Raw genomic sequence first — 25,522 nt, 5'->3', positions numbered from 1 at the left:
AGCACATTAAAAAAAAAAAAAGCTAGGAAAAATACAGTATATAAAGGGTAAGACAGAAGGAAAAAGCAGAACAATGTCCTTGATCTTCACGGTAGTAAAAAGTTGATGTTGATAGATAACATTTAAAATGTTTTAAATATTAGAAATGAGACAAAATACTAAAGGACTAACGTGTCAGAAATTTTAGTGCACTAACTAGCTACCAGGCCTTCCAAATCCCAAGCAAAACACACAGACACAAACAAATATGCATACACAAATAAAATAAAATAACAGAGAAAGAAACACAGAAGATACAATCTACTACAAATGGTAAACATAGATTAAAAGATGCGAGAGGTGTTTAAGATACAAAACTGAATAGGGAGAAACAGAGGGGCTTCCCTGGTAGCTCAGCTGGTAAAGAATCTGCCTGCGATTCAGGAGACCCCGGATCGATTCCTGGTTTTGTAGGATTCCCTGGAGAAAGGACAGGATACCCACTCCAGTAGTCTTGGGCTTTCCTGGTGGAATCTGCCTGAAATGGTGGACACCTGGGTTCGATCCCTGGGTTGGAAAGATCCCCTGAAGTAGAGCATGGCAACCCACTCCAGTATTCTTGCCTGGAGAATCCCCATAGACACAGGAACCTGGCGGGCTACAGTCCGTGGGGTTGCAAAGAGTCGCACACAACTGAGTAACTAAGCACAGCACGGCACATGAGAAACAAGAGTATTTATATGAATAAAATCAATCATGTTAATAGTGGACTGTGGATGGGAGAGGGGTGGGAAGGAGGTTCAAGAAGGAGGGGACATATTTATACTTATGTTTGATTCCCATTGTTGTATGGCAGAAACCAACGCAACATTCTAAAGCAGTTAGCCTCCAATTAAGAATACATTTAAGAAAATAATGGATTATAACACTGAATTTTAAAAAAGCATGAGCTTAAGTTGAAACTCAAAAATATTTTTAATAATATGTTAGGGGTAGGGATTGTCTTTTCCATAGCACAATGCTGGCTATACCACAGATATGAAATTGACACACATCAGGGACCAATAAAGGATGGTAAACTTTTTACAGAAGGAGCACCATAGAATACGATATTCATACACTCTCAAAAGCCCACTAATCAAATTACTCATTACAGACACAAAATCTGCCTTTTCAATGAACAGATCTTATCAGCCTCTGCATAACAGTGTTCAATGTTAAAATAATAATCGTGGAGACAGGTAAAGTGGACACTCTTAACCTCCAAACAGGCTGCGCTAGGAAGCACACAGCATGTGCTAGATGTGTTCTTGGCAAACAGGGTTTACCTGAATTTAATCATGAGGAAATGATCAGACAACTGCAAAAGGTAGACCTTTGAGTAGACAACTGACCAATCCTCTGCAAACAAGTCAATGTCACGACCATCAAGGACAACTACAAAAAGGTGAGGAGATGTTTGAGGTTCCAAAGGACTAAAGAAATACAGGAACACAATCTTTTCAGTCCTTTGGAACCTACAACATCTCGTCTCCTTTTTGTGGTTGTCTTTTTGGGGCAAACATCGACTTGTTTGAAAAAAGACAGGCCAGTTGTCTGGTTCAAAGTCTAAATTCTGCAGTTATCTGGTATCTACCTCAATATTAAACACAGGATAAACACTTGAAGCAAGAACAATGTATAGTAAATGCTGTCTGCTTTGAACACAGTCCATCCGGTGGCAAAGAATGACCGGGTTGATATGTTGTCTTCTTCTAATTGTTCCCATGCTGGTGTGTGGAGGATGAATATTTAGAAGAGCAAGAGTTAAGGTCTTTCCAAACTGTGTGTCCATCAAAGCATCGATCACCTTACTGAGGATTACATGCGGAGGCTGATGACTGGGATTACTCCCATCAATTCTGTCCCTTGGAGTGTGGAGAGTGGTCGTTGGTTGGGACGTTCGTTCTCAGGAAAGGATCCCTCTGGCGTTGCTGAGGTTGAAATTGAGTTGCTGTGGTTGAGTTTTTTTTTCATCAAATGGAAAAGGTACATATTATAGTGTGGTTTCTCAAATTGACGATATCTTTTCTTAGTTCCTAACGTAATTGGTATCTGTGAAAGACAGACAGAGAGAAGAAATGTGAGTCTTTGTTAGATCCTGCTGAGCCTGGAGGGATGGCAACATGGTGACTGGGGCCAGGGGCAGACAGAGCTCCTGTTGACAGGACGAGCTGAAGGGAGAGCCACAGGCTGGCTGGAGAGGAAAGTGAGGTCCATGATTTCGAAGGAATACCTCCCTGAACTTTCACCTAGCCTGTGGTGCAGCATCTAAGGACCCTTGTCCTCACCCCACCTGTGCTTGGGGATATCTCAGCTCAGAGCTTCTTCAGAGCCTCATCTGGATCCCTACCACTCAATACTCAACGGTCATTTCACTCTTGAATCCCCTTCATCTGTATGCTTTCCCACACGTTCAGGGATGGATGTGCTGAGCATCCCTCAAACACAATTAGAAACAGACTGCTATGGGAGCAGAGGATCCTCAATTGAGAAAGACACCCTCTTCTTACCTCTGCAGCCCCGCCTTCTGAGGAGGAGAAGCAGGCTACCGGAGACTCCTGGAATGTGAGCACCAATAGGGACCTCAGAATGTATCCAAGTCCAGTTTCATAATTTACAGAGGAGGAGCTAGGTTTTCAAGGGTCTAAGGACTATCCAAAACCACATGACTTGTTACTGACAACCCAGGCCACAGGCCCTTCCTATATATTTGCGGGAAGGGAGAGGAGAAGGGGAAAAGCTCCCATCTGGAGGAGTCAACAGTTAATAGAGGCTGTTTGGTCATCCTCCTGGGCAGGAATAAGGCTTTCCAGGGAAATCCAGCTCCAAAGAGACTGAGGAATGAATGGAAAGGAATGACTGAGGAATGAATGAATGGAAAGGGGAAACTCAAAATAAAATTAGCGAAAAGAGAGCAGGGAGTGTCACTGTGTCTCAACCCATTTGCATCCCATGGACACCAAAATGCTATGGAGGTGATTTCATGCTGGATCTTCCTTAAGGCATTTCTAGGAATATCCTTGACATCTACACAAATAAAACTCTGAAGTGAAAGAGGGTTCAGTTTAGTTATCCTAAATTCTCATCAACTTTTCCTCAAACTTTTCTCAAAGAAAGAGTCTCTACTAGTATTTTATGCTGGTGTATAGAAAAACATCCAGGAAAACATCTACTTCTGCTTTATCGACTAGGCCAAAGCCTTTGACTGTGTGGATCACAACAAACTATGGAAAATTCGTAAAGAGATGAGAATACCAGACCACGTTACCTGCCTCCTGAGAAACCCGTATGCAGGTCAAGAAGCATCACTAGAACGGGACATGGAACATGGACTGATTCCAAACTGAGAAAGGAGTATGTCAAGGCTGTATATTGTCACCTTGATTATTTAACTTATACCCAGAGTGCACCATGCGAAATGCTGGGCTGGATGAAGCACAGCTGGAATCAAGACTGCCGCGAGAAATATCAATAACCTGGGATATGCAGATGACACCACCCTTTTAGCAGAGAGCGAAGAGGAACTACAGAGCCTCTTGATGAAAGTGAGTGAAGAGTGAAAAGGGTGGCTTAAAACTATGCATTCAAGAAAAAGAAGATCATGGCATCTGGTCCCATCACTTCATGGCAAAGACATGGGGAAACAATGGAAACAGAGACAGATGTAATTTTCTTGGGCTCCAAAATCACGGCAGATGGTGACTGCAGCCACGAAATTAAAAGACGCTTACTCCTTGGTAGAAAAGTTATGAGAAACTGAGACAGCATATTAAAAAGCAGAGACATGACTTTGCCAACAAAGGTCCATCTAGCCAAAGCTACGGTTTTTCCAGTAGTCATGTATGGATGCGAGAGTTGGACCATAAAGAAAGCTGAGTGCTGAAGAATTAATGCTTTTCAACTATGGTGTTGGAGAAGACTCTTGAGAGTCCCTTGGACTGTAAGCAGATCCAACCAGTCCATCCTAAAGGAGATCAGTCCTGAATATTCATTGGAAGGACTGATGCGGATGCCGAAGCTTCAATACTTTGGCCACCTGATGTGAAGAGTTGACTCCTTAGAAAAGACCCTGATGCTGGGAAAGACTGAAGGCAGGAGGAGAACGGGACAAGAGAGGAAGAGATGGTTGGATGGCATCATCGACTCCATGGACACGAATGTGAGCAAGTTCTGGGTGTTGGTGATGAACAGTGAAGCCTGGCATGCTGCAGTCCATGGGGTGGCAAAGATTTGGACAGAACTGAGCAACTTAACTGAACTGACAGAAGGGCATGTCAAAGGATCAATATAGCAGGATAAGGCCTAATATTCATTATGGGGCTTTTGCATAAAGGATAGATTCCATGAAAAATAACTTGTCGAATCTGCTGTTCTGAGCCAGTTAGTAGTCTGTGAAACAAGTTTAGTGAATAGCTAACTGCATGTGGCATTTTAACAGTAGAAAAGGAAACACTAAATTTTATTCTTGTGGCAAGGTGGGGGTTGATTTTATACTTTGGGGTCTATGTAATGTTTTTTTCTTTGTTTTATTGTATCTTTTACTATAAAAATTGTGAGAAACTTGAATCCAAACAGAGAGATTATATATCTAACTTAACTATCTACGTCTCTTTTTTTCTCTTTTCTCTTCTCCAGGCTCTACAAAACAGTTCTGTTGAGAGAAAAATGCAAATTCCCTTACTTGTTACTATTCAGCTTTTTGAGGAAGCAGCCACTCATAGGCCACTGCCATATTGGTTCCTTATATCCTATCAGATCCACAGTCCTTCTAATCCTTGAGGCATATTAGCAGAGCTTTGATATCCAAAGCTCATCCCCAGAACTTTAAAATCAGAATTTCAATGGATTGGGTGTAGGCATCCATGTTACCTCAAAACTCAACCCGTTTTCATTTTACAACAGCATGATTTAGAACTACACACTAGACCACCTACACTATTTCACACCAGTCTTTTTATTTTCTCCTTCTAATCCAACATGGACTTCTCTCCACTGGCCCTAAAGATGTTTTGGTCTTTCTCTGTTACTCGCATATAAATAATTGGCTTTCTCAATTGCATTGTCTGAAGCAATGATTATCTTTATTCGCATGTATCTCCCTGGGTCTTCATAAACGTGGCCCAAAGTTAATTCAGTACAATGCTGTCCTACATTCCCTGGCCTCAGATTTCAACTCAGCTCATTTTTCTGGGCTTTTACTAATATGGAGAAGGAATCATGTGAGTAAACTGGAGAGGTCTGAATACCTGTCCATCTCATGCCCTATGTATTTTGAAAACCTGGCTTCTGTATCTCCTTTCCCCCAAAGTCCCTTTAGGGAGCCATTTACTGTCCTCCACCTAATGCCAGCTCCAGGGAGTTCCTGCAAGTCCCCTGCACATTAGCAAAGTTCTGCCTATCAGAGGCTGTGGGGAGTCATGACTCAGGTGAGTGCAGCACTCCTACCTATGACCCAGGGTCTTATCTTATTTTAGTAATGAAGGCCTTTTCCTTCAGTTCCAGTGTTTCTTATTCAGGTGCAAAAGCTGAGGGTTAAGGGCTGTCCTAGCTACTTTCCTCCAGAAGCCAACTCACATGCGAGTGATTCCTTAAGACACGATCCTGAAAGAAAGAGGCAGTGGACTTGGAGGCAGGGGCAGGGAAAGTAAGGTGAAGAAACCAAGCATGTGTGTGATTTAAGGCCAATGTTTTCAGTGGCTTAAATGCTGCTATTCTGATGAGGAGGACCACGGATCTGGGCTTCCTTGTGGCTAATAGGAAAGGTCAGAGGGAATATGAGGATGGCAGCAGTGGGAAAACAGTAGAGGTCCGAGTGGAAAGAGGAGATTGAGATGGAAGGGCACTGCAGGGTGGCAGCCCCCATGGAAAAGAGAGGAAAGACCACACAGAGGTAGTGTCAGCTGTTGAGTGAACAAATGAGGAAGAGAACAATTAGTGGGAGATTTAGCCACAACAGATAATGAGCATAAGGTAGAAGTACATGGAATTACCATTGTTCCCTAAGCTTGAAGGCCAGGGAATCTGCATGCCAGTCTCCACTTGCCAAACAGCAGTTTTCTTTTGATAATCTTCTCCTTCAGGACACTTAAGCACTTCATCTTGCTACACACTGGATGCACGTGTGCGCCTGCTGCGGCGCCCTCACCTTCCAGCTTGGGAGGGTTCTTCATTCTGATGGAAGCATCCAGCTCTGAAGATAAAACCACAACCAACAGGATCCATTGTTAATCATGATTTACGAAGACTTACTCCTTCACCCAAGGAGGACATCAGGTACAGAAAGTGTCCAGGAACAAGAAAGGCCATCTGAAAGCCCATGGGTAGGTGAAGACAATGGGGATAGTTTTATATTTTCTTTTTTGCTGATCTTCCTTATACTACCCAGGATTGTTAAGTGTGCCACAGGGCAAACATGCTTCCGGATGCCAAAAATGAGCCAAGAAGAATAAAACGGATGACAACAGAAATTCCTAGGTAGAAAAGACAAAGGCAAGAAACTCCTACAGGATGCAGTTTGCACTGTTGGCTGGGAAGAGATGAAGCAAAGTCAAAATTGAAGGAAAACCTCATGAGAGAAAAGAAGTGGGGAAGTGTAAATTGGAAGGATTTTTAATGTGCATGAATATAGACTTCATATATATGTAAACACACTACATATGATATGTATATATAATTTAAATAAGACATAGACGATATGATAAAAATGGAAGAAGACTCACAAGTGAGTGTGTTTGTGATGGAATAAATGAGTGAAGGATTGGAGCTATTGAATGGGTCATTCTATTGGCTTCCTGATAAGTTGAACTTGGAAAACAAAATAGAAAAATAAGAAGAAGGAGCAAGAAGCTCTGTTTGGTGACAGGAACTAGGAGATATGAGCAGTGGGTGGGAGCCACAGTGTGGAGGGGTGTGAAAGTAAAGGGCATTAAAACTACCCTTTGCTGCAAAATCTGCTGTGAAGCCTGGGTTTATGCTCAGGACTCCGTGGGAGGTGAGCAGGAAACAGAGTGACCGAGCCAGTGAGGTTCAGTCTTGGCTGAGAATGTGGGAGGCCAAGCACAAGAAAAGGAGACACGAGAGGGAAGAGAAGACAAGAAACACCGCAAGACCTAGTGGCTCTTGTCAGGCTCTGCATCCCGGCCCTCCCTGGGCACTTTCCTTGAGACTCTCCATGCTGCCACAAGGCGTCTCCTTCTTATCTCACCTCTACCTGAGGACATGGGTCTCTCCTTATTCCTCAGATGAGGCCACAGCCTGAGGGATGAGCACCAGGTCGAGTCAGGGTCCAGGGGACGATGTGGAGAGCAATGGAGGGTAAGGATGAATACGTCCCAGATGAAATGGATGTGAGGGTCTGAAAGCTCTTTTAAGGAAATTTGAACAGATGTGGACCCAGAGGAGAGGAAAACTAGGAGACGGACATGGAGATGAGTGGAGAGAAGGACTTAAATGGAGTATCGTAAAAGGGACAGGTGGGTGCACTTCAGAAATGAGGGTAGCCCTTTATTCTAAAATGAAGGTACAATGAGGAAAATCAATTGGATATGAAAAGCAAACATGGGACTGAGTTGCAGGGCCAGTGTTTACACTCCTACTGAATGTTGCTAATACACTGTTACTGAGAGCACCCAACAGGAGTAAATCGCCTTGATGACACATGTTGAACGAAGAGGAAAACATTGCCAAGCTACCTTTCTGAGAAAGCAAGGGAAGATGGGGTCTAGAGAAAGGGTAGACCATAAAGCCTATGCTACCATAGAGGAAACAACCATTGTGCAATGATTTTGTAAGTGTTAAAGCACCAGAAAGACACAACGCTTAGATATTCTATATTCATAGTGGTTATCAAACAAATTTTAGTGAATCAGACACTCTGGACATTATGCTGTTTACAATTCCCAACAATCATGCAAAGGAGAGAATTTTTCAAGTGTTCAGATGAGGGACGAGAGAGGTAAATACCTAGGAAGATAAACAACGTGGCTCAGTTAAACAAGCAGGAATATGCAGAACCAGGGCCTGAGGCTGAGCTGCTCCTGAGGCCCAGGTTCTTGCTCACCTCATTCTGGTAGAGGGTCACAGGTTTCAACTGGGCCGACAGCGGGCATGGGAGAGGCCCTCTGCCTCCTTCACCCACAGCTGTGTGATGACCAGTACATGGACCAGAGCTTTCGAATCCCCTTTTCTTTCTTACCCAGAAAGAGTGGTCCTTGGTTTCCAGAATCAGGGTTGGTGGGAAAGCCCTGGGTGGTGGAAGAAAGACCAAGCATGGCTTTGCTGTCACCACAGTCAAAGTGCTGGTCCAGCTGCCGCTGCAGACAATTGGTCACGTGGGTGCTTTCCTGAAGCTGTGCTTGTGGAGTTTGCACCTCTGACCCTGGGAAACTCACAGGCCCCTGGTGACAGTCCACCCAGGGGTCACCTGAAAAGAAAGGAGGGTTCAGGACCAGTGGAAGCTTTTCCTTGCTAAGTCCTCTCTGGACACCCATTTCTACCGTCCTTGCCCATGAGTGAAACCACCCAGAAACCCAGACAACAAAGGCAGACATCGATGTGAAGAAGATGCCATATTTCTGGCTGTGACTGGGGTGGTGAGAAGGCAGGTGCCAGGCTGCAATTTCTTGAAATGAGAAATCAGACACTTGAGTCTAGAGGGTTTGGGTGACACAGGAGGTCAAGCCTCGTATTCTGTTCTTAGCCTCCGTCTTGTAACCTAGAGAAAAGGATCTAGACAAGCCTCTAGGCATGGGGGGAGAAAGAGTTGTTGATATCTGCCCACAGGAATAAAAGAACAGGGAGAGACATATGGCCTGAAGGCTTCAGGTACTACTAGAATTTGAGCTGAAAGAGAGAGTACACGCCAGACCCTTTTGAACTTCCTTGCTTGAAATTTTTGCCTCTGCTTTCACTCAACCATACATGTATATATAGAAGAAAATCTATTCCACATGGAGCAGACTGGGGGGTGCATGGTATTAGCAGCTAGGACTAGTGGAGAAGAGGTCTGAGACCCTCTTGGAAACACGCCTGTGTCTCTTTAGAGAGAGACACAATGTATACTCCTTCAATACACGTTCCTCCACTGGTGCCTGGACAGTGCTCCTAATGAAATCTGTTTCTATTTCTACTGTGAAATGAGGACATAGTCTCAGAACGCGGGCTAACCAAAGATATCAAGTACCCTCCTCAGGTCCAGGTCAGGCTCATGTGAGGTCACAGCCGCCAGGGCCTGCTCTACATTGCTGTGGGGCTCTCCTCTCACCTCCTGCTGATGCATCTGCACCCTCAACAAGGTTTGTTTAACTGTCTCTCATGGATCTCTTATCTCTTAAGTCTTCCAGACAGCATCTGTGTCTGACTCTCCTCAAAGATTCATCCAACCTCCTTCTAACTGTTTTCTCTGATTCAGTCCTCTCCACGCTCTCAAAGGTCACCTGTCTTATCACCCCCCAATCCTGTTTTATCACATGTTCCTCAGTTGATGGAAATTCATCCTCCCTTCTCTGCTCCACAGATCTAACCTCCTCACTCGCCTTTCCAGTGCTCCTGTCTTCTAGTCCCTCTTTCTTCTGCAACATCACTGCCCACAACTCCCTCTGCAAATCCTCCCAGGACTCAGGCTGGCCCCTTTCTGACCCCAGCCCTGCACCAGGAGCCTCTGCGAGCTTCCGGGGCTTTTTCCAAAAGCACTTCTCTCAGTCTGGTGTGCCCTTCATATTTCCATCAGGCAAAGTTCATTAATCATTCATCCTCCTATTTTAGGACACTTGATCAGATTTTAGGATAATTCATATTGGGTAAAGGGTAAATCCTCGTATAAAATTTGGTGTTTGAAAGAACTGTCAAAACTACATATCCCCTCATTCTCCAATGTTATTTTGAATCAATGTCTAGGATTGTTTTTAATTATCGTTGTGTAACTTCATCATCTAATTTTCTTTGTCTTTTCTTGAGAATGGGTTTTATTAGACCTATGCTTTGAGTATTCTTTCCATTGACAGAATATAAAATAACCGAACATTTTATCCAACATCAACAATTCTGCCCAATATTGTTAGTGTGGGGAAAGTCCTCCAATAGAAGATCAAGTTGTAATTTAAAAATCAGGTGTTTGTGTTGTTTCTGCAGGGTTTCTCCTTGTACAGAGAGGATGGGGTAGACCTGACTACTTGTACCCACATGGCTGCATAATAGCTATCCACACTGGACTCAGGTTATCATGAAACTCAAGACACAGGATGGATCCCTGTATAGTTTAGATATTCCATTCATCCATCTCAATCCATCTGTGGGGATTTGGCCTTTCCCGGCCCACTGTGTACAATGGACTCGCAGGACTGGGCCGTATCACTGACATCTCACTTCTGAGACACATGTCTGAGCCTCACTCATCCCCTTCACAGGAACCCACACCCGGCTGTCAGTGTTTCTGAGATAGAGCTCCACAGTTTTTTAATGGCTTCAGCACAGCCAAATTCAAGGTGTCCCTGGACCCATCGTGACAGCAGGTGACCTGGGGGCAGGAGGTGGGGACAGGTGTGGACTCTCACCCTGGCTGATTCTCCAGAGAGCCCCGTGGAGCTGTGGCTCCACCTGGAGGGGCTGGAGGAGCCGCTGGCTCTGCTCTCAGGACAGAGTGCACAGAGGGATAGGGAGCTGGCAGGTCTGAGTGAGGGACCACAGGGGTTCTCTGCAGCCCTCTGGCAACTTGATGTTGAAGATTAACATAGCTGCAAATCATTTGGTCGGGGCAAAGAGGAAAAGGTGAGCAACATCCTCTCTTAGTCACGGATGGTCCAACTACTGAGAGGAGAGGACACAGCCTGAGCCAGGGAGTCAGGCCCAGGAGAGGTCAGTGTCCCACCCGCCAGTGGCCAGGAGTCTGGGGCAAGTGAAGGGACCTTGCTGATCCTCAGCGCCCTCGGCTCCGCTATGAGACACCACAGGCACCTGAGAGGGTGCCTGGGAGGGCTGAATGGGGTGTAGTGCGCTTGGAGCTCACTTAGTAAGGAGCATGGCAGGCAACAGGGGCACAATAACTGTGTGTTCCCTTTCGGGTTTGCGAACTACTGTGATCCTGAGAAAGCCTTTGCTTCTCTGCTCCTCAGGGAAGAATGAGAAATAAGAAATCAAGATGATCTTATGAATCAAAGTCCTAACAATAAAAATACTTCTCCTAAAGAAAAAGTCAAAAAATAGCTCAAGAAGGATTTCATACTAGGTTTTCATTTCCATACCCTACGAACTGCTACCCAAGGGGACCTGGCTCATAAATTAGCTCAATACCCCTATCAGATACACAGGTTATGGATAGTTTCCATGCGGTTATGCCACTGAGATTGCATAAAACATTGAAACTATAACCCGCACGTGGAAGACTCCTTTTGGCTGCACAAAGGATGAAACACAAGGGTGTCTCTTGAGGATGGAACAACAGAGACAGATACTTGGCTTCATGGAAATGACAGGGCATAGGCAGATTTGATGTTCAGGAGCTAGTATCTAAATGCTTCAGAGGGAGCTTGGCAGCCCAGGGGTAAGAATCTAGAGCTGGGGAACAATAGAACATGCTACAAATATGGAGCAGATTGCAATCATGAATGAAAAGCCAGAGAACTTGCCAGAAACTTCAAGAAATAAAATTCGCAACAAAATGTCATGACTACAAGGATTCTTATCTTGATCAAAAGAGCTCTGTTACACAAATTCCTGCAGGTGAGACAGTGGTAGCTGAGATTCTGCCCTGATCCCTCCACTTGCCCTCTCTGGTCTGACGTGATACCAGAAGCCTGTGCTGATGAGATAAGTTCAGGTGACAGACGGCAGCCTGGGGCAAGAAGAATGCAAAGGCTCGAGATGCCTTTTAAAAATTGAAACTGAGAACACAGTTCTAATCAACCTGAGCCTAGGAACCTGTCTGGGAGTACTCACCGTTTACACCTAGATCCAAGAAATCTTCTCTTGTCTCTGTTGGGAAGGAGGCACTTCTATAAGGATGACAGGAACCTGTCAGATGATGGCCACTAGAAGCAGCCAGGTAACATTCATCCAGTGAGTCCGGCTGGACTTCATTCTCTTCTACCACGAGCTGATCCATACTGAGATTTGAGGGGTTGGGAGAGCAGATGGTTAAACAAGAGGGATTAGTCAACCTAGAGCCACAGCTGGTTTTGGTGGGAGGGTTAAGGGAGAGGTTGCAGAAAACAAATGGGGAGTCCCCTTAAAGGAGGTATAACAATCCCCCCCACCCACAACTCCCATCTGGGGTCTGAAGGCGCTTGCAAAGGGAAAGGGAGAGAGAGTGAAGGAGAGTGAGCATGAGATGCTCTGAGCACAGAGAAGAAATGAGCTCAGGAGGAAAATGAGCCACCCCAGGACACACAGTCATGTCACACACGTCCTCAGAACATAAAGGTGACTTCAAATACACCATAAGTTTTGTTGAAATTTACATGCTGCATCCAAATGAATACCAGCTCTGGCATCATAATGGACTCCTGGAAATCTTGTCTCCAAGACCAATATTTTTAATACTGCAATGTGACATGAATTTTTGTTTCCTAGATACTACCTTGTCATGAAATACCTGCCAAGGTCATAACACTAAAGACAGAGGCAGATAAGTATCGCATGCTGGTTTTCATAAGAAGGAGAGAACAGAGGAGTCCAAGAAATCCTGTGGCTGATCAGTAGCCCTGCTTCAACTGATTGCAAGTTACTATCATTGAGAGGGATTCATGAAGGGTGAAAACAGACAACCTTGTTCCAGGGACAATTTGTGGTTGTCTGAATGGAAGAAATAGGCATGTTCAGCGCTTTCTGATTCCCCTGCATGTGAGATGACCAAATGTCACCACTGATGTCAGACCCATGTTTCTCCATAGTTACCTAGAACAGATGATGTCTTGATCTTCCTTGTCCTCCAGATCAGCAAGATTTTCTGTGGATAAATTCAGACAAGTTGAGAAACACTTAGCAGATCTCATTGTGTAAATTAATAATCCACTGTCCAATACTGCCATGGGGACGACAATATCAGCACTGCGATGACAGGCTATTTAAGGAGGATATGCCAGATGCCTCAAGTTGGATCTCTCAGACTCTCCTTGGCTTGCTTTTCAGAGCCATCAGGCCAGATCTCCCTTCCCTGGTAGATTCTCACCACAGTATCCTCTTCCAAGTCTGAGTAAAAAGTTCAAGATTCATCTTCCCCACAGAGTCTGGGGAATAGCCCACAGCAATCGAGCAGAATATTGTCATACTCAGGCCTTTCTCATCATAAGCTGACTACTTTAGCAGAATGATGAGTGGAATGAACAAAACCTAGAATCACATGAATCCTAGTTGTTACACGGAACCTTCAGTCATTCATGGGGTGGGAAAATGCCAGGGCTCTGCCGTGCTTTGCAGAAACATACAAGCAAGGTGATGGGAGGGCTCTTTGCATCCTGGGGTCCAGATGCTTGGTTTGCTAAGACAAGCAATTTAGAGGAGACAGACACCGGGGATGACAGCAGTGACACCAGGGAAGCAACAAATCATTAAGGCTGTTAGCGCCTCTGGAAAGGCACAGAAATTCCAGGGACACGTGGGTATGGAGATGGGAGCATTGTGGGCAAGAAGAGACATTGCATTGGAGTCAGGAAAAAACAGTCATCTCCGGACACCTGCACACATACAAGTGAGTGAGTGTGTCACAATAGCCTTGAGCCATGACCTAACTTGGGGCCGGACCCGTAGGCTCCACCTGAATGAAGAAGACAGCATAGCTCCCAGACCCACCTGATGTCTGTACTTAAAACTCTACCACAGAGTCTCATCCAAATCACTGTCTACAGCGCTTCCAACAGGGATGACAAACCTCAGCACCCCAGAGGTGGGGACTACGAAGCGTACAGAGTCTACCTGGGCATATAGGTGGAGTTCTATCACAAGAAAATACTCACTGGTTACATCCCGAGCATAAGACACATCCACGTCCTCAGGTGAGAAGATGGCATTGCTCCGATAAGGCCAGAAGGAGTCTGACAGGTCAGGAAGAACTGAGTAAGTCAGGTAGTGTTCATCTAGAGAGTCCTGTGGGACTCCATTCTCTATCATCTGTGGCAGCTGTCTGTTGAACCTGGTGGGGAGGGACGGCAAAAGATTAAGCCAAGACTTATCAGAAACTGTACAGTCCTATCTGGTTTTGATGGAATGTTTGAGTGGTGAAGCCAAGGTTCTGATCCATGACAGGGAGAAAACTCTGTTTTGTGTGTGAGACACAGCGTGGTTTTACAGGGGCGGAAGAGAGAAAAAGCAGTAGGTGCTCAGTGGTCTGACCAAATAACAGGCTGATGAACAGACAGATTTCTCTGTGATGGTACAGTCACGCCTCACATACAGGGACACGGAGTAGTGGCTTTCACACTTCCACTTACATGGCATTGACATTACTATGACACACATGCCAGCATGCTAACACCAAACATATAGCAGATATGCATCTCACTCTAGAAACCACACCTGATATAAAAATTGAGTGCAAAAACATCACTCTGACTTAGTTCACCTGGGTCGACTGACTTGGGTTGAAACTTGACCAGTAAATAAGAAATTGGAAACAATACAAGTACCACAGTGAAAGCAGAGAACATTATGAAAAAGAATAATAGTGGTGGGCAAAACTGACGACACAATATATTCAGCACTTTCTGTTTTTCCCCGCATCAGAGGTCTGCAGAGGTTATCACTGTACAGGAGCCCACAGATATTCAAAATTACCTCGGGGCCCCAACCGCTGCTCCTTTCAGGTCATCGAGACCATTCTGGTTTTCTGCAAAGAAATTAACAGAAGAGTTATGTCAGGCAAATGCCTTTCCAAAACGCCCAATCCTGTGCCTATCTTCAGAATGTGGTAACAGGCTATTGAGACAGAAATAATCCAGGAGGCCCTAGAATGAGCCTCAGAAGAAGGCACTGGGTTTCCTTCTTGAGCCATTGGACAAATTTCCTTGATATGATATGTCATCGGCAGAGTATCCTGATCCCCAGTCTGTGCAAACAGCTAAATATATCCTTTTCCCCACAGTTCCTGGGGAACAACTTAATTATATCCTCAGCCTGCTATAATACTCAGGCTTTTTTCATCTGAAATGTTGTTTATTAATGGGATAAGTGATTTCACACTGAGATTAAATGGGAGTGGAATCCACACACCATCAAGTCAAATGAATCTCAAAGCTGCAAACAGAGGCCATTCATCAGGTTGGGAAGTTCCAGGGCCCTGTCTTCCCTCAGAGCTGCTGCTGCTGCTGCTAAGTCGCTTCAGTCGTGTCCGTCTGTGCGACCTCATAGACGGCAGACCACCAGGATCCCCCGTCGCTGGGATTCTCCAGGCAAGACACTGGAGGGGGTTGCCATTTCCTTCTCAACGCATGAAAGTGAAAAGTGAAAGTGAAGTCGCACAGTCGTGTCCCCATGGACTTCGCGACCCCATGGAGCCTACCAGGCTACTCCATCCATGGGATTTTCCAGGCAAGAGTACTGGAGTGGGTTCCCATTGCCTTTTCCGTTACCTCAGAGAAACATACCAAAAAATGACAGTGCGCATTACCTTCTGCTATCAGAAACTTCGAACAAGATAAGTCCAAGGAAAAGAGAGAGGCTATGGGTTGACAGACGTGAACGAAAGTCGTGACACCTCCAAAGAAATAAACAAGACTGCAAAAAGCCTTGGACAGGTGTAGGAACGCAGGGACATTACCCAGAAATGACAATTAAAGCATTTCCTGTGAGATAAGAGGTTCATTCAAAATTAGGAAGCCTTTGTACCTCCTGTGCCACAATTGCTAAGGTTCATGTGAGTCTGGCTGGACCACCTTGGGTAGAGCGGTTTACCCCAGGGACAACCATGACAGGGAACTTAGAAAAGTTCATTCATAGAATGTCTCATTTTAAATGCAACTATAGAGTCTGGTTCAAATCAGGCTTCAGTATGGAAGCATAGGGTCTATCAAACGGGATCATTCTCCCAGAGTAGACTAACAGATATATCGAAGACTACCTGGGAGACCAGTCGAAATTTCATCCTCTTCAGCATGAGAGCAACCACAGGCTCCATCCATGGCAGACTCCACATTCTCTTCATCAAATGCAAATTTTCCATCACTGGAAGGCTGGTTGCAGGCAGAACCTTCCTGGAGAGTGGAAGGTACTGAAACACATTCATCTTGGGATTGCTGGAACACCACCTTCTTTTCAACATCCAGCAAGTTCACGCTGTGTCAGGTGGAGAAGGGATGACAGAAAATTAAGAGGATTCGACCCCAAGCTATCTGGCTGGTTTTCATGACAGGCATTGAGTTTGCTCACAGAAAGCAAAAGAGCAGTCCCCTTAAGGAGGGAAGTAACTCCTCCTGATGTGGAGTGGAGTGTGGGTGCCATGGGGTAGGAGAGAGACAGCAGGTTCTCTGGGCACTGGGCACACAACCAGCGGTTGAAGGAGGAGATGGAATTTTCCCTACATGCTAACGTCACCACCCCCAGCACACACAGAAGGCAGGGACAGTGGTTCAGACTTTTCTGCACAGATTGTATTGATCTGGATATCCTGTGTCCAAGTGAACACAGCTTTTAAGAAGTTAAAGATGTGTTTGAGTTTGGACTCTATTCCATTCAATTTTAAAATATTTCTTGGCACAAATATAGCTTCAAGATCAGTTTTTCAGAGTTGGAGAAAAAGGAGGTATAGACTAGATATTCTGCCTTCAAGAACTATTTTTTTCAATATTTTGTTGTAATATGAATATCGTTCGATTTTCCTCCCTTGAAATCAAATATTTACCAACATGCTGATGCCAAACCAGTGTAAGACCCATAGGCTCTCACCCTACTTTACCCACTCAGGAGAAAACACACGAATACAGGAACTCCCAGGTTTAGTTATTTCACCTGGGACAACTCACTGTACATTACTAAACTTGAAGGATTGAAAAACTGAAACGCACAAACTTGTGAAACATAAATAGACAACACTACTAAAGAGATACTTGCTGCTGCATGAATAGATGAAAGAGTTATATAGAGTACTTTCTATTTTTCTCTGGATCTGAGGTCTCCTGCTGTCACCACTGACATTCACAGCCCACAGATTTTCAAATTACCTGGGAAATGAGAGCTCTTGTCCACTCACTTGCTTGTGATCGTTTTCATTGTCTAGTAGGAAATTCAGAGACAGCAGGTCATAAGAAGCAAATCAGATCTCACACATATCTACTCAGGAAACACATATACAACAGGGACCTTAATATTCTAATTGCAAGAACATAATTCTTTAGCAAAGATATTCTAGGACACTTAAGTCGTATGAGAATTAGACTGGACTGCTTCCAGACCCATCGAGGAAATTTGCTGATTGATCTGGTATCTCTCCCAACAGCCTTCGTTCTGAGTCTGTAGAAGCACTTAAAAATGTATTTTCCACAGAGATGCTAGAAAATGAGCTGAGTTATTTTCTAGAATTATTTCTATAGTGCTGCTTGGTCCCATCAGACTATGTGGTTGTTGATGGTTCAGAGGAATTTATGCTTGAGACTAGAGTGATGGGTGAATTGTGAAAGCGTTAGCCGCTCAATGGTGGCGGTCTCTTTGTGACCGCATGGACTATAGCCCACCAGGCTCCTCTCTGTCCATTGAATTCTCCACCCAAGAATACTAGAGTGGGTGCCATTCTCTTGTCCAGAGGATCTTCATGATACAGGGATTGAACCTGGGTCTCCTGCATTGCGGGCAGATTCTTTACCATCTGAGCCACCAGGGAAGCCCAGTGAAATCTATTAACCTTCAAATCAAAAAGAATCTTTGGTGCTACACAGAAACCATGACCATTTGAAGCTGGAGGAACTGCCAGAGCCCAGCCTTACTTCATGGAAACATCCAAGCAAGGCAATGGGACAGTTGTGTCTGTCTTGGTGTCAGATACCATCTTAGCTAAGACCTGCCAACATCGAGAAAAGGGAGACTGGGGCTGAGCGCAGTAAAACACATGATGGAAATCACCTCTCCTTATAAAGAGGCAAGTCTGTCATCACTTCTGGAGAGGCCACGAACATTGACAAAAATTTAACTCATTGCGGGGAACAACACACTGGCTCCAAACGAGTTCTGACAGACACCTCCTGTGGATTTCCAGCTGAGGTGGTTGAGAGTTGTCACAAGTGCTTTGTGTCAAATGCCTGATACTGGGGTCAGGGTGACAGAGACAAGCCCGGAGCCAAAAAATGAATGAGAGCTCCCTGACCCACCTGATGTCTGTACTTAAAACTCTACCACAGAGTCTCATCCAAATCACTGTCTACAGCGCTTCCAACAGGGATGACAAACCTCAGCACCGCAGAGGTGGGGAGTACGAAGCGTACAGAGTCTACCTGGGCATATAGGTGGAGTTCTATCACAAGAAAATACTCACTGGTTACATCCCGAGCATAAGACACATCCACGTCCTCAGGTGAGAAGATGGCATTGCTCCGATAAGGCCAGAAGGAGTCTGACAGGTCAGGAAGAACTGAGTAAGTCAGGTAGTGTTCATCTAGAGAGTCCTGTGGGACTCCATTCTCTATCATCTGTGGCAGCTGTCTGTTGAACCTGGTGGGGAGGGACGGCAAAAGACTAAGCCAAGACTTATCAGAAACTGTACAGTCCTATCTGGTTTTGATGGAATGTTTGAGTGGTGAAGCCAAGGGTCTGATCCATGACAGGGAGAAAACTCTGTTTTGTGTGTGAGACACAGCGTGGTTTTACAGGGGCAGAAGAGAGAAAAAGCAGTAGGTGCTCAGTGGTCTGACCAAATAACAGGCTGATGAACAGACAGATTTCTCTGTGATGGTACAGTCACGCCTCACATACAGGGACACGGAGTAGTGGCTTTCACACTTCCACTTACATGGCATTGACATTACTATGACACACATGCCAGCATGCTAACACCAAACATATAGCAGATATGCATCTCACTCTAGAAACCACACCTGATATAAAAATTGAGTGCAAAAAAATCACTCTGACTTAGTTCACCTGGGTCGACTGACTTGGGTTTGAAACTTGACCAGTAAATAAGAAATTGGAAACAATACAAGTACCACAGTGAAAGCAGAGAACATTATGAAAAAGAATAATAGTGGTGGGCAAAACTGACGACACAATATATTCAGCACTTTCTGTCTTTCCCCGCATCAGAGGTCTGCAGAGGTTATCACTGTACAGGAGCCCACAGATATTCAAAATTACCTCGGGGCCACAACCGCTGCTCCTTTCAGGTCATCGTGACCATTCTGGTTTTCTGCAAAGAAATTAACAGAAGAGTTATGTCAGGCAAATGCCTTTCCAAAATGCCCAATCCTGTGCCTATCTTCAGAATGTGGTAACAGGCTATTGAGACAGAAATAATCCAGGAGGCCCTAGAATGAGCCTCAGAAGAAGGCACTGGGTTTCCTTCTTGAGCCATTGGACAAATTTCCTTGATATGATATGTCATCGGCAGAGTATCCTGATCCCCAGTCTGTGCAAACAGCTAAATATATCCTTTTCCCCACAGTTCCTGGGGAACAACTTAATTATATCCTCAGCCTGCTATAATACTCAGGCTTTTTTCATCTGAAATGTTGTTTATTAATGGGATAAGTGATTTCACACTGAGATTAAATGGGAGTGGAATCCACACACCATCAAGTCAAATGAATCTCAAAGCTGCAAACAGAGGCCATTCATCAGGTTGGGAAGTTCCAGGGCCCTGTCTTCCCTCAGAGCTGCTGCTGCTGCTGCTAAGTCGCTTCAGTCGTGTCCGTCTGTGCGACCTCATAGACGGCAGACCACCAGGATCCCCCGTCGCTGGGATTCTCCAGGCAAGACACTGGAGGGGGTTGCCATTTCCTTCTCAACGCATGAAAGTGAAAAGTGAAAGTGAAGTCGCACAGTCGTGTCCCCATGGACTTCGCGACCCCATGGAGCCTACCAGGCTACTCCATCCATGGGATTTTCCAGGCAAGAGTACTGGAGTGGGTTCCCATTGCCTTTTCCGTTACCTCAGAGAAACATACCAAAAAATGACAGTGCGCATTACCTTCTGCTATCAGAAACTTCGAACAAGATAAGTCCAAGGAAAAGAGAGAGGCTATGGGTTGACAGACGTGAACGAAAGTCGTGACACCTCCAAAGAAATAAACAAGACTGCAAAAAGCCTTGGACAGGTGTAGGAACGCAGGGACATTACCCAGAAATGACAATTAAAGCATTTCCTGTGAGATAAGAGGTTCATTCAAAATTAGGAAGCCTTTGTACCTCCTGTGCCACAATTGCTAAGGTTCATGTGAGTCTGGCTGGACCACCTTGGGTAGAGCGGTTTACCCCAGGGACAACCATGACAGGGAACTTAGAAAAGTTCATTCATAGAATGTCTCATTTTAAATGCAACTATAGAGTCTGGTTCAAATCAGGCTTCAGTATGGAAGCATAGGGTCTATCAAACGGGATCATTCTCCCAGAGTAGACTAACAGATATATCGAAGACTACCTGGGAGACCAGTCGAAATTTCATCCTCTTCAGCATGAGAGCAACCACAGGCTCCATCCATGGCAGACTCCACATTCTCTTCATCAAATGCAAATTTTCCATCACTGGAAGGCTGGTTGCAGGCAGAACCTTCCTGGAGAGTGGAAGGTACTGAAACACATTCATCTTGGGATTGCTGGAACACCACCTTCTTTTCAACATCCAGCAAGTTCACGCTGTGTCAGGTGGAGAAGGGATGACAGAAAATTAAGAGGATTCGACCCCAAGCTATCTGGCTGGTTTTCATGACAGGCATTGAGTTTGCTCACAGAAAGCAAAAGAGCAGTCCCCTTAAGGAGGGAAGTAACTCCTCCTGATGTGGAGTGGAGTGTGGGTGCCATGGGGTAGGAGAGAGACAGCAGGTTCTCTGGGCACTGGGCACACAACCAGCGGTTGAAGGAGGAGATGGAATTTTCCCTACATGCTAACGTCACCACCCCCAGCACACACAGAAGGCAGGGACAGTGGTTCAGACTTTTCTGCACAGATTGTATTGATCTGGATATCCTGTGTCCAAGTGAACACAGCTTTTAAGAAGTTAAAGATGTGTTTGAGTTTGGACTCTATTCCATTCAATTTTAAAATATTTCTTGGCACAAATATAGCTTCAAGATCAGTTTTTCAGAGTTGGAGAAAAAGGAGGTATAGACTAGATATTCTGCCTTCAAGAACTATTTTTTTCAATATTTTGTTGTAATATGAATATCGTTCGATTTTCCTCCCTTGAAATCAAATATTTACCAACATGCTGATGCCAAACCAGTGTAAGACCCATAGGCTCTCACCCTACTTTACCCACTCAGGAGAAAACACACGAATACAGGAACTCCCAGGTTTAGTTATTTCACCTGGGACAACTCACTGTACATTACTAAACTTGAAGGATTGAAAAACTGAAACGCACAAACTTGTGAAACATAAATAGACAACACTACTAAAGAGATACTTGCTGCTGCATGAATAGATGAAAGAGTTATATAGAGTACTTTCTATTTTTCTCTGGATCTGAGGTCTCCTGCTGTCACCACTGACATTCACAGCCCACAGATTTTCAAATTACCTGGGAAATGAGAGCTCTTGTCCACTCACTTGCTTGTGATCGTTTTCATTGTCTAGTAGGAAATTCAGAGACAGCAGGTCATAAGAAGCAAATCAGATCTCACACATATCTACTCAGGAAACACATATACAACAGGGACCTTAATATTCTAATTGTAAGAACATAATTCTTTAGCAAAGATATTCTAGGACACTTAAGTCGTATGAGAATTAGACTGGACTGCTTCCAGACCCATCGAGGAAATTTGCTGATTGATCTGGTATCTCTCCCAACAGCCTTCGTTCTGAGTCTGTAGAAGCACTTAAAAATGTATTTTCCACAGAGATGCTAGAAAATGAGCTGAGTTATTTTCTAGAATTATTTCTATAGTGCTGCTTGGTCCCATCAGACTATGTGGTTGTTGATGGTTTAGAGGAATTTATACTTGAGACTAGAGTGATGGGTGAATTGTGAAAGCGTTAGCCGCTCAGTAGTGGCGGTCTCTTTGTGACCGCATGGACTATAGCCCACCAGGCTCCTCTCTGTCCATTGAATTCTCCACCCAAGAATACTAGAGTGGGTGCCATTCTCTTGTCCAGAGGATCTTCATGATACAGGGATTGAACCTGGGTCTCCTGCATTGCGGGCAGATTCTTTACCATCTGAGCCACCAGGGAAGCCCAGTGAAATCTATTAACCTTCAAATCAAAAAGAATCTTTGGTGCTACACAGAAACCATGACCATTTGAAGCTGGAGGAACTGCCAGAGCCCAGCCTTACTTCATGGAAACATCCAAGCAAGGCAATGGGACAGTTGTGTCTGTCTTGGTGTCAGATACCATCTTAGCTAAGACCTGCCAACATCGAGAAAAGGGAGACTGGGGCTGAGCGCAGTAAAACACATGATGGAAATCACCTCTCCTTATAAAGAGGCAAGTCTGTCATCACTTCTGGAGAGGCCACGAACATTGACAAAAATTTAACTCATTGCGGGGAACAACACACTGGCTCCAAACGAGTTCTGACAGACACCTCCTGTGGATTTCCAGCTGAGGTGGTTGAGAGTTGTCACAAGTGCTTTGTGTCAAATGCCTGCTACTGGGGTCAGGGTGACAGAGACAAGCCCGGAGCCAAAAAATGAATGAGAGCTCCCTGACCCACCTGATGTCTGTACTTAAAACTCTACCACAGAGTCTCATCCAAATCACTGTCTACAGCGCTTCCAACAGGGATGACAAACCTCAGCACCGCAGAGGTGGGGAGTACGAAGCGTACAGAGTCTACCTGGGCATATAGGTGGAGTTCTATCACAAGAAAATACTCACTGGTTACATCCCGAGCATAAGACACATCCACGTCCTCAGGTGAGAAGATGGCATTGCTCCGATAAGGCCAGAAGGAGTCTGACAGGTCAGGAAGAACTGAGTAAGTCAGGTAGTGTTCATCTAGAGAGTCCTGTGGGACTCCATTCTCTATCATCTGTGGCAGCTGTCTGTTGAACCTGGTGGGGAGGGACGGCAAAAGACTAAGCCAAGACTTATCAGAAACTGTACAGTCCTATCTGGTTTTGATGGAATGTTTGAGTGGTGAAGCCAAGGGTCTGATCCATGACAGGGAGAAAACTCTGTTTTGTGTGTGAGACACAGCGTGGTTTTACAGGGGCAGAAGAGAGAAAAAGCAGTAGGTGCTCAGTGGTCTGACCAAATAACAGGCTGATGAACAGACAGATTTCTCTGTGATGGTACAGTCACGCCTCACATACAGGGACACGGAGTAGTGGCTTTCACACTTCCACTTACATGGCATTGACATTACTATGACACACATGCCAGCATGCTAACACCAAACATATAGCAGATATGCATCTCACTCTAGAAACCACACCTGATATAAAAATTGAGTGCAAAAAAATCACTCTGACTTAGTTCACCTGGGTCGACTGACTTGGGTTTGAAACTTGACCAGTAAATAAGAAATTGGAAACAATACAAGTACCACAGTGAAAGCAGAGAACATTATGAAAAAGAATAATAGTGGTGGGCAAAACTGACGACACAATATATTCAGCACTTTCTGTCTTTCCCCGCATCAGAGGTCTGCAGAGGTTATCACTGTACAGGAGCCCACAGATATTCAAAATTACCTCGGGGCCCCAACCGCTGCTCCTTTCAGGTCATCGTGACCATTCTGGTTTTCTGCAAAGAAATTAACAGAAGAGTTATGTCAGGCAAATGCCTTTCCAAAACGCCCAATCCTGTGCCTATCTTCAGAATGTGGTAACAGGCTATTGAGACAGAAATAATCCAGGAGGCCCTAGAATGAGCCTCAGAAGAAGGCACTGGGTTTCCTTCTTGAGCCATTGGACAAATTTCCTTGATATGATATGTCATCGGCAGAGTATCCTGATCCCCAGTCTGTGCAAACAGCTAAATATATCCTTTTCCCCACAGTTCCTGGGGAACAACTTAATTATATCCTCAGCCTGCTATAATACTCAGGCTTTTTTCATCTGAAATGTTGTTTATTAATGGGATAAGTGATTTCACACTGAGATTAAATGGGAGTGGAATCCACACACCATCAAGTCAAATGAATCTCAAAGCTGCAAACAGAGGCCATTCATCAGGTTGGGAAGTTCCAGGGCCCTGTCTTCCCTCAGAGCTGCTGCTGCTGCTGCTAAGTCGCTTCAGTCGTGTCCGTCTGTGCGACCTCATAGACGGCAGACCACCAGGATCCCCCGTCGCTGGGATTCTCCAGGCAAGACACTGGAGGGGGTTGCCATTTCCTTCTCAATGCATGAAAGTGAAAAGTGAAAGTGAAGTCGCACAGTCGTGTCCCCATGGACTTCGCGACCCCATGGAGCCTACCAGGCTACTCCATCCATGGGATTTTCCAGGCAAGAGTACTGGAGTGGGTTCCCATTGCCTTTTCCGTTACCTCAGAGAAACATACCAAAAACTGACAGTGCGCATTACCTTCTGCTATCAGAAACTTCGAACAAGATAAGTCCAAGGAAAAGAGAGAGGCTATGGGTTGACAGACGTGAACGAAAGTCGTGACACCTCCAAAGAAATAAACAAGACTGCAAAAAGCCTTGGACAGGTGTAGGAACGCAGGGACATTACCCAGAAATGACAATTAAAGCATTTCCTGTGAGATAAGAGGTTCATTCAAAATTAGGAAGCCTTTGTACCTCCTGTGCCACAATTGCTAAGGTTCATGTGAGTCTGGCTGGACCACCTTGGGTAGAGTGGTTTACCCCAGGGACAACCATGACAGGGAACTTAGAAAAGTTCATTCATAGAATGTCTCATTTTAAATGCAACTATAGAGTCTGGTTCAAATCAGGCTTCAGTATGGAAGCATAGGGTCTATCAAACGGGATCATTCTCCCAGAGTAGACTAACAGATATATCGAAGACTACCTGGGAGACCAGTCGAAATTTCATCCTCTTCAGCATGAGAGCAACCACAGGCTCCATCCATGGCAGACTCCACATTCTCTTCATCAAATGCAAATTTTCCATCACTGGAAGGCTGGTTGCAGGCAGAACCTTCCTGGAGAGTGGAAGGTACTGAAACACATTCATCTTGGGATTGCTGGAACACCACCTTCTTTTCAACATCCAGCAAGTTCACGCTGTGTCAGGTGGAGAAGGGATGACAGAAAATTAAGAGGATTCGACCCCAAGCTATCTGGCTGGTTTTCATGACAGGCATTGAGTTTGCTCACAGAAAGCAAAAGAGCAGTCCCCTTAAGGAGGGAAGTAACTCCTCCTGATGTGGAGTGGAGTGTGGGTGCCATGGGGTAGGAGAGAGACAGCAGGTTCTCTGGGCACTGGGCACACAACCAGCGGTTGAAGGAGGAGATGGAA

General features: G+C 45.0%; 2 protein-coding genes and 1 long non-coding RNA gene across 3 annotated transcripts in view; 1 reads left to right on the top strand and 2 right to left on the bottom strand.

The window, feature by feature from the left end:
* The window catches only part of LOC145504772 (uncharacterized), a 35,763-nt gene extending 30,683 nt beyond the window's left edge, over positions 1-5,080 (top strand). Inside the window, exon 4 of the long non-coding RNA XR_014052471.1 lies at positions 4,657-5,080. This is a non-coding gene — a long non-coding RNA (uncharacterized LOC145504772). The remainder of the gene's footprint in view (positions 1-4,656) is intronic.
* The window catches only part of LOC145504747 (NBPF family member NBPF20-like), a 532,650-nt gene that overhangs the window by 269,879 nt on the left and 237,249 nt on the right, over positions 1-25,522 (bottom strand). Inside the window, exons 71-81 of the mRNA XM_081486053.1 lie at positions 25,073-25,287; positions 23,791-23,842; positions 22,973-23,148; positions 21,669-21,720; positions 20,570-20,784; positions 19,288-19,339; positions 18,470-18,645; positions 17,166-17,217; positions 16,067-16,281; positions 14,785-14,836; positions 13,968-14,143 (exon numbers count right to left, since the gene is read on the bottom strand). Of these exons, the coding sequence (XP_081342179.1) occupies positions 13,968-14,143; positions 14,785-14,836; positions 16,067-16,281; positions 17,166-17,217; positions 18,470-18,645; positions 19,288-19,339; positions 20,570-20,784; positions 21,669-21,720; positions 22,973-23,148; positions 23,791-23,842; positions 25,073-25,287 (1,433 nt within the window). The remainder of the gene's footprint in view (positions 1-13,967; positions 14,144-14,784; positions 14,837-16,066; positions 16,282-17,165; positions 17,218-18,469; positions 18,646-19,287; positions 19,340-20,569; positions 20,785-21,668; positions 21,721-22,972; positions 23,149-23,790; positions 23,843-25,072; positions 25,288-25,522) is intronic.
* On the bottom strand, positions 936-13,101 carry LOC145504757 (NBPF family member NBPF4-like). The gene is made up of 5 exons (XM_081486074.1): positions 12,910-13,101; positions 11,953-12,119; positions 8,216-8,443; positions 6,012-6,211; positions 936-2,073 (listed from the first exon to the last, which is right to left on the bottom strand). Exons 1-4 carry the CDS (start codon positions 13,041-13,043, stop codon positions 6,021-6,023), a joined length of 720 nt encoding a protein of 239 aa, XP_081342200.1. The 5' UTR covers positions 13,044-13,101; the 3' UTR covers positions 936-2,073; positions 6,012-6,020.

This window comes from Giraffa tippelskirchi, chromosome 5 (genome assembly GCF_054371585.1).
Source record: "Giraffa tippelskirchi isolate mGirTip1 chromosome 5, T2T-mGirTip1v1.2.pri, whole genome shotgun sequence".
Classification (NCBI taxonomy): domain Eukaryota; kingdom Metazoa; phylum Chordata; class Mammalia; order Artiodactyla; family Giraffidae; genus Giraffa; species Giraffa tippelskirchi.
Note: the sequence above shows the minus strand (reverse complement) of the source record. Positions and strands in the feature narration are given on the sequence as shown.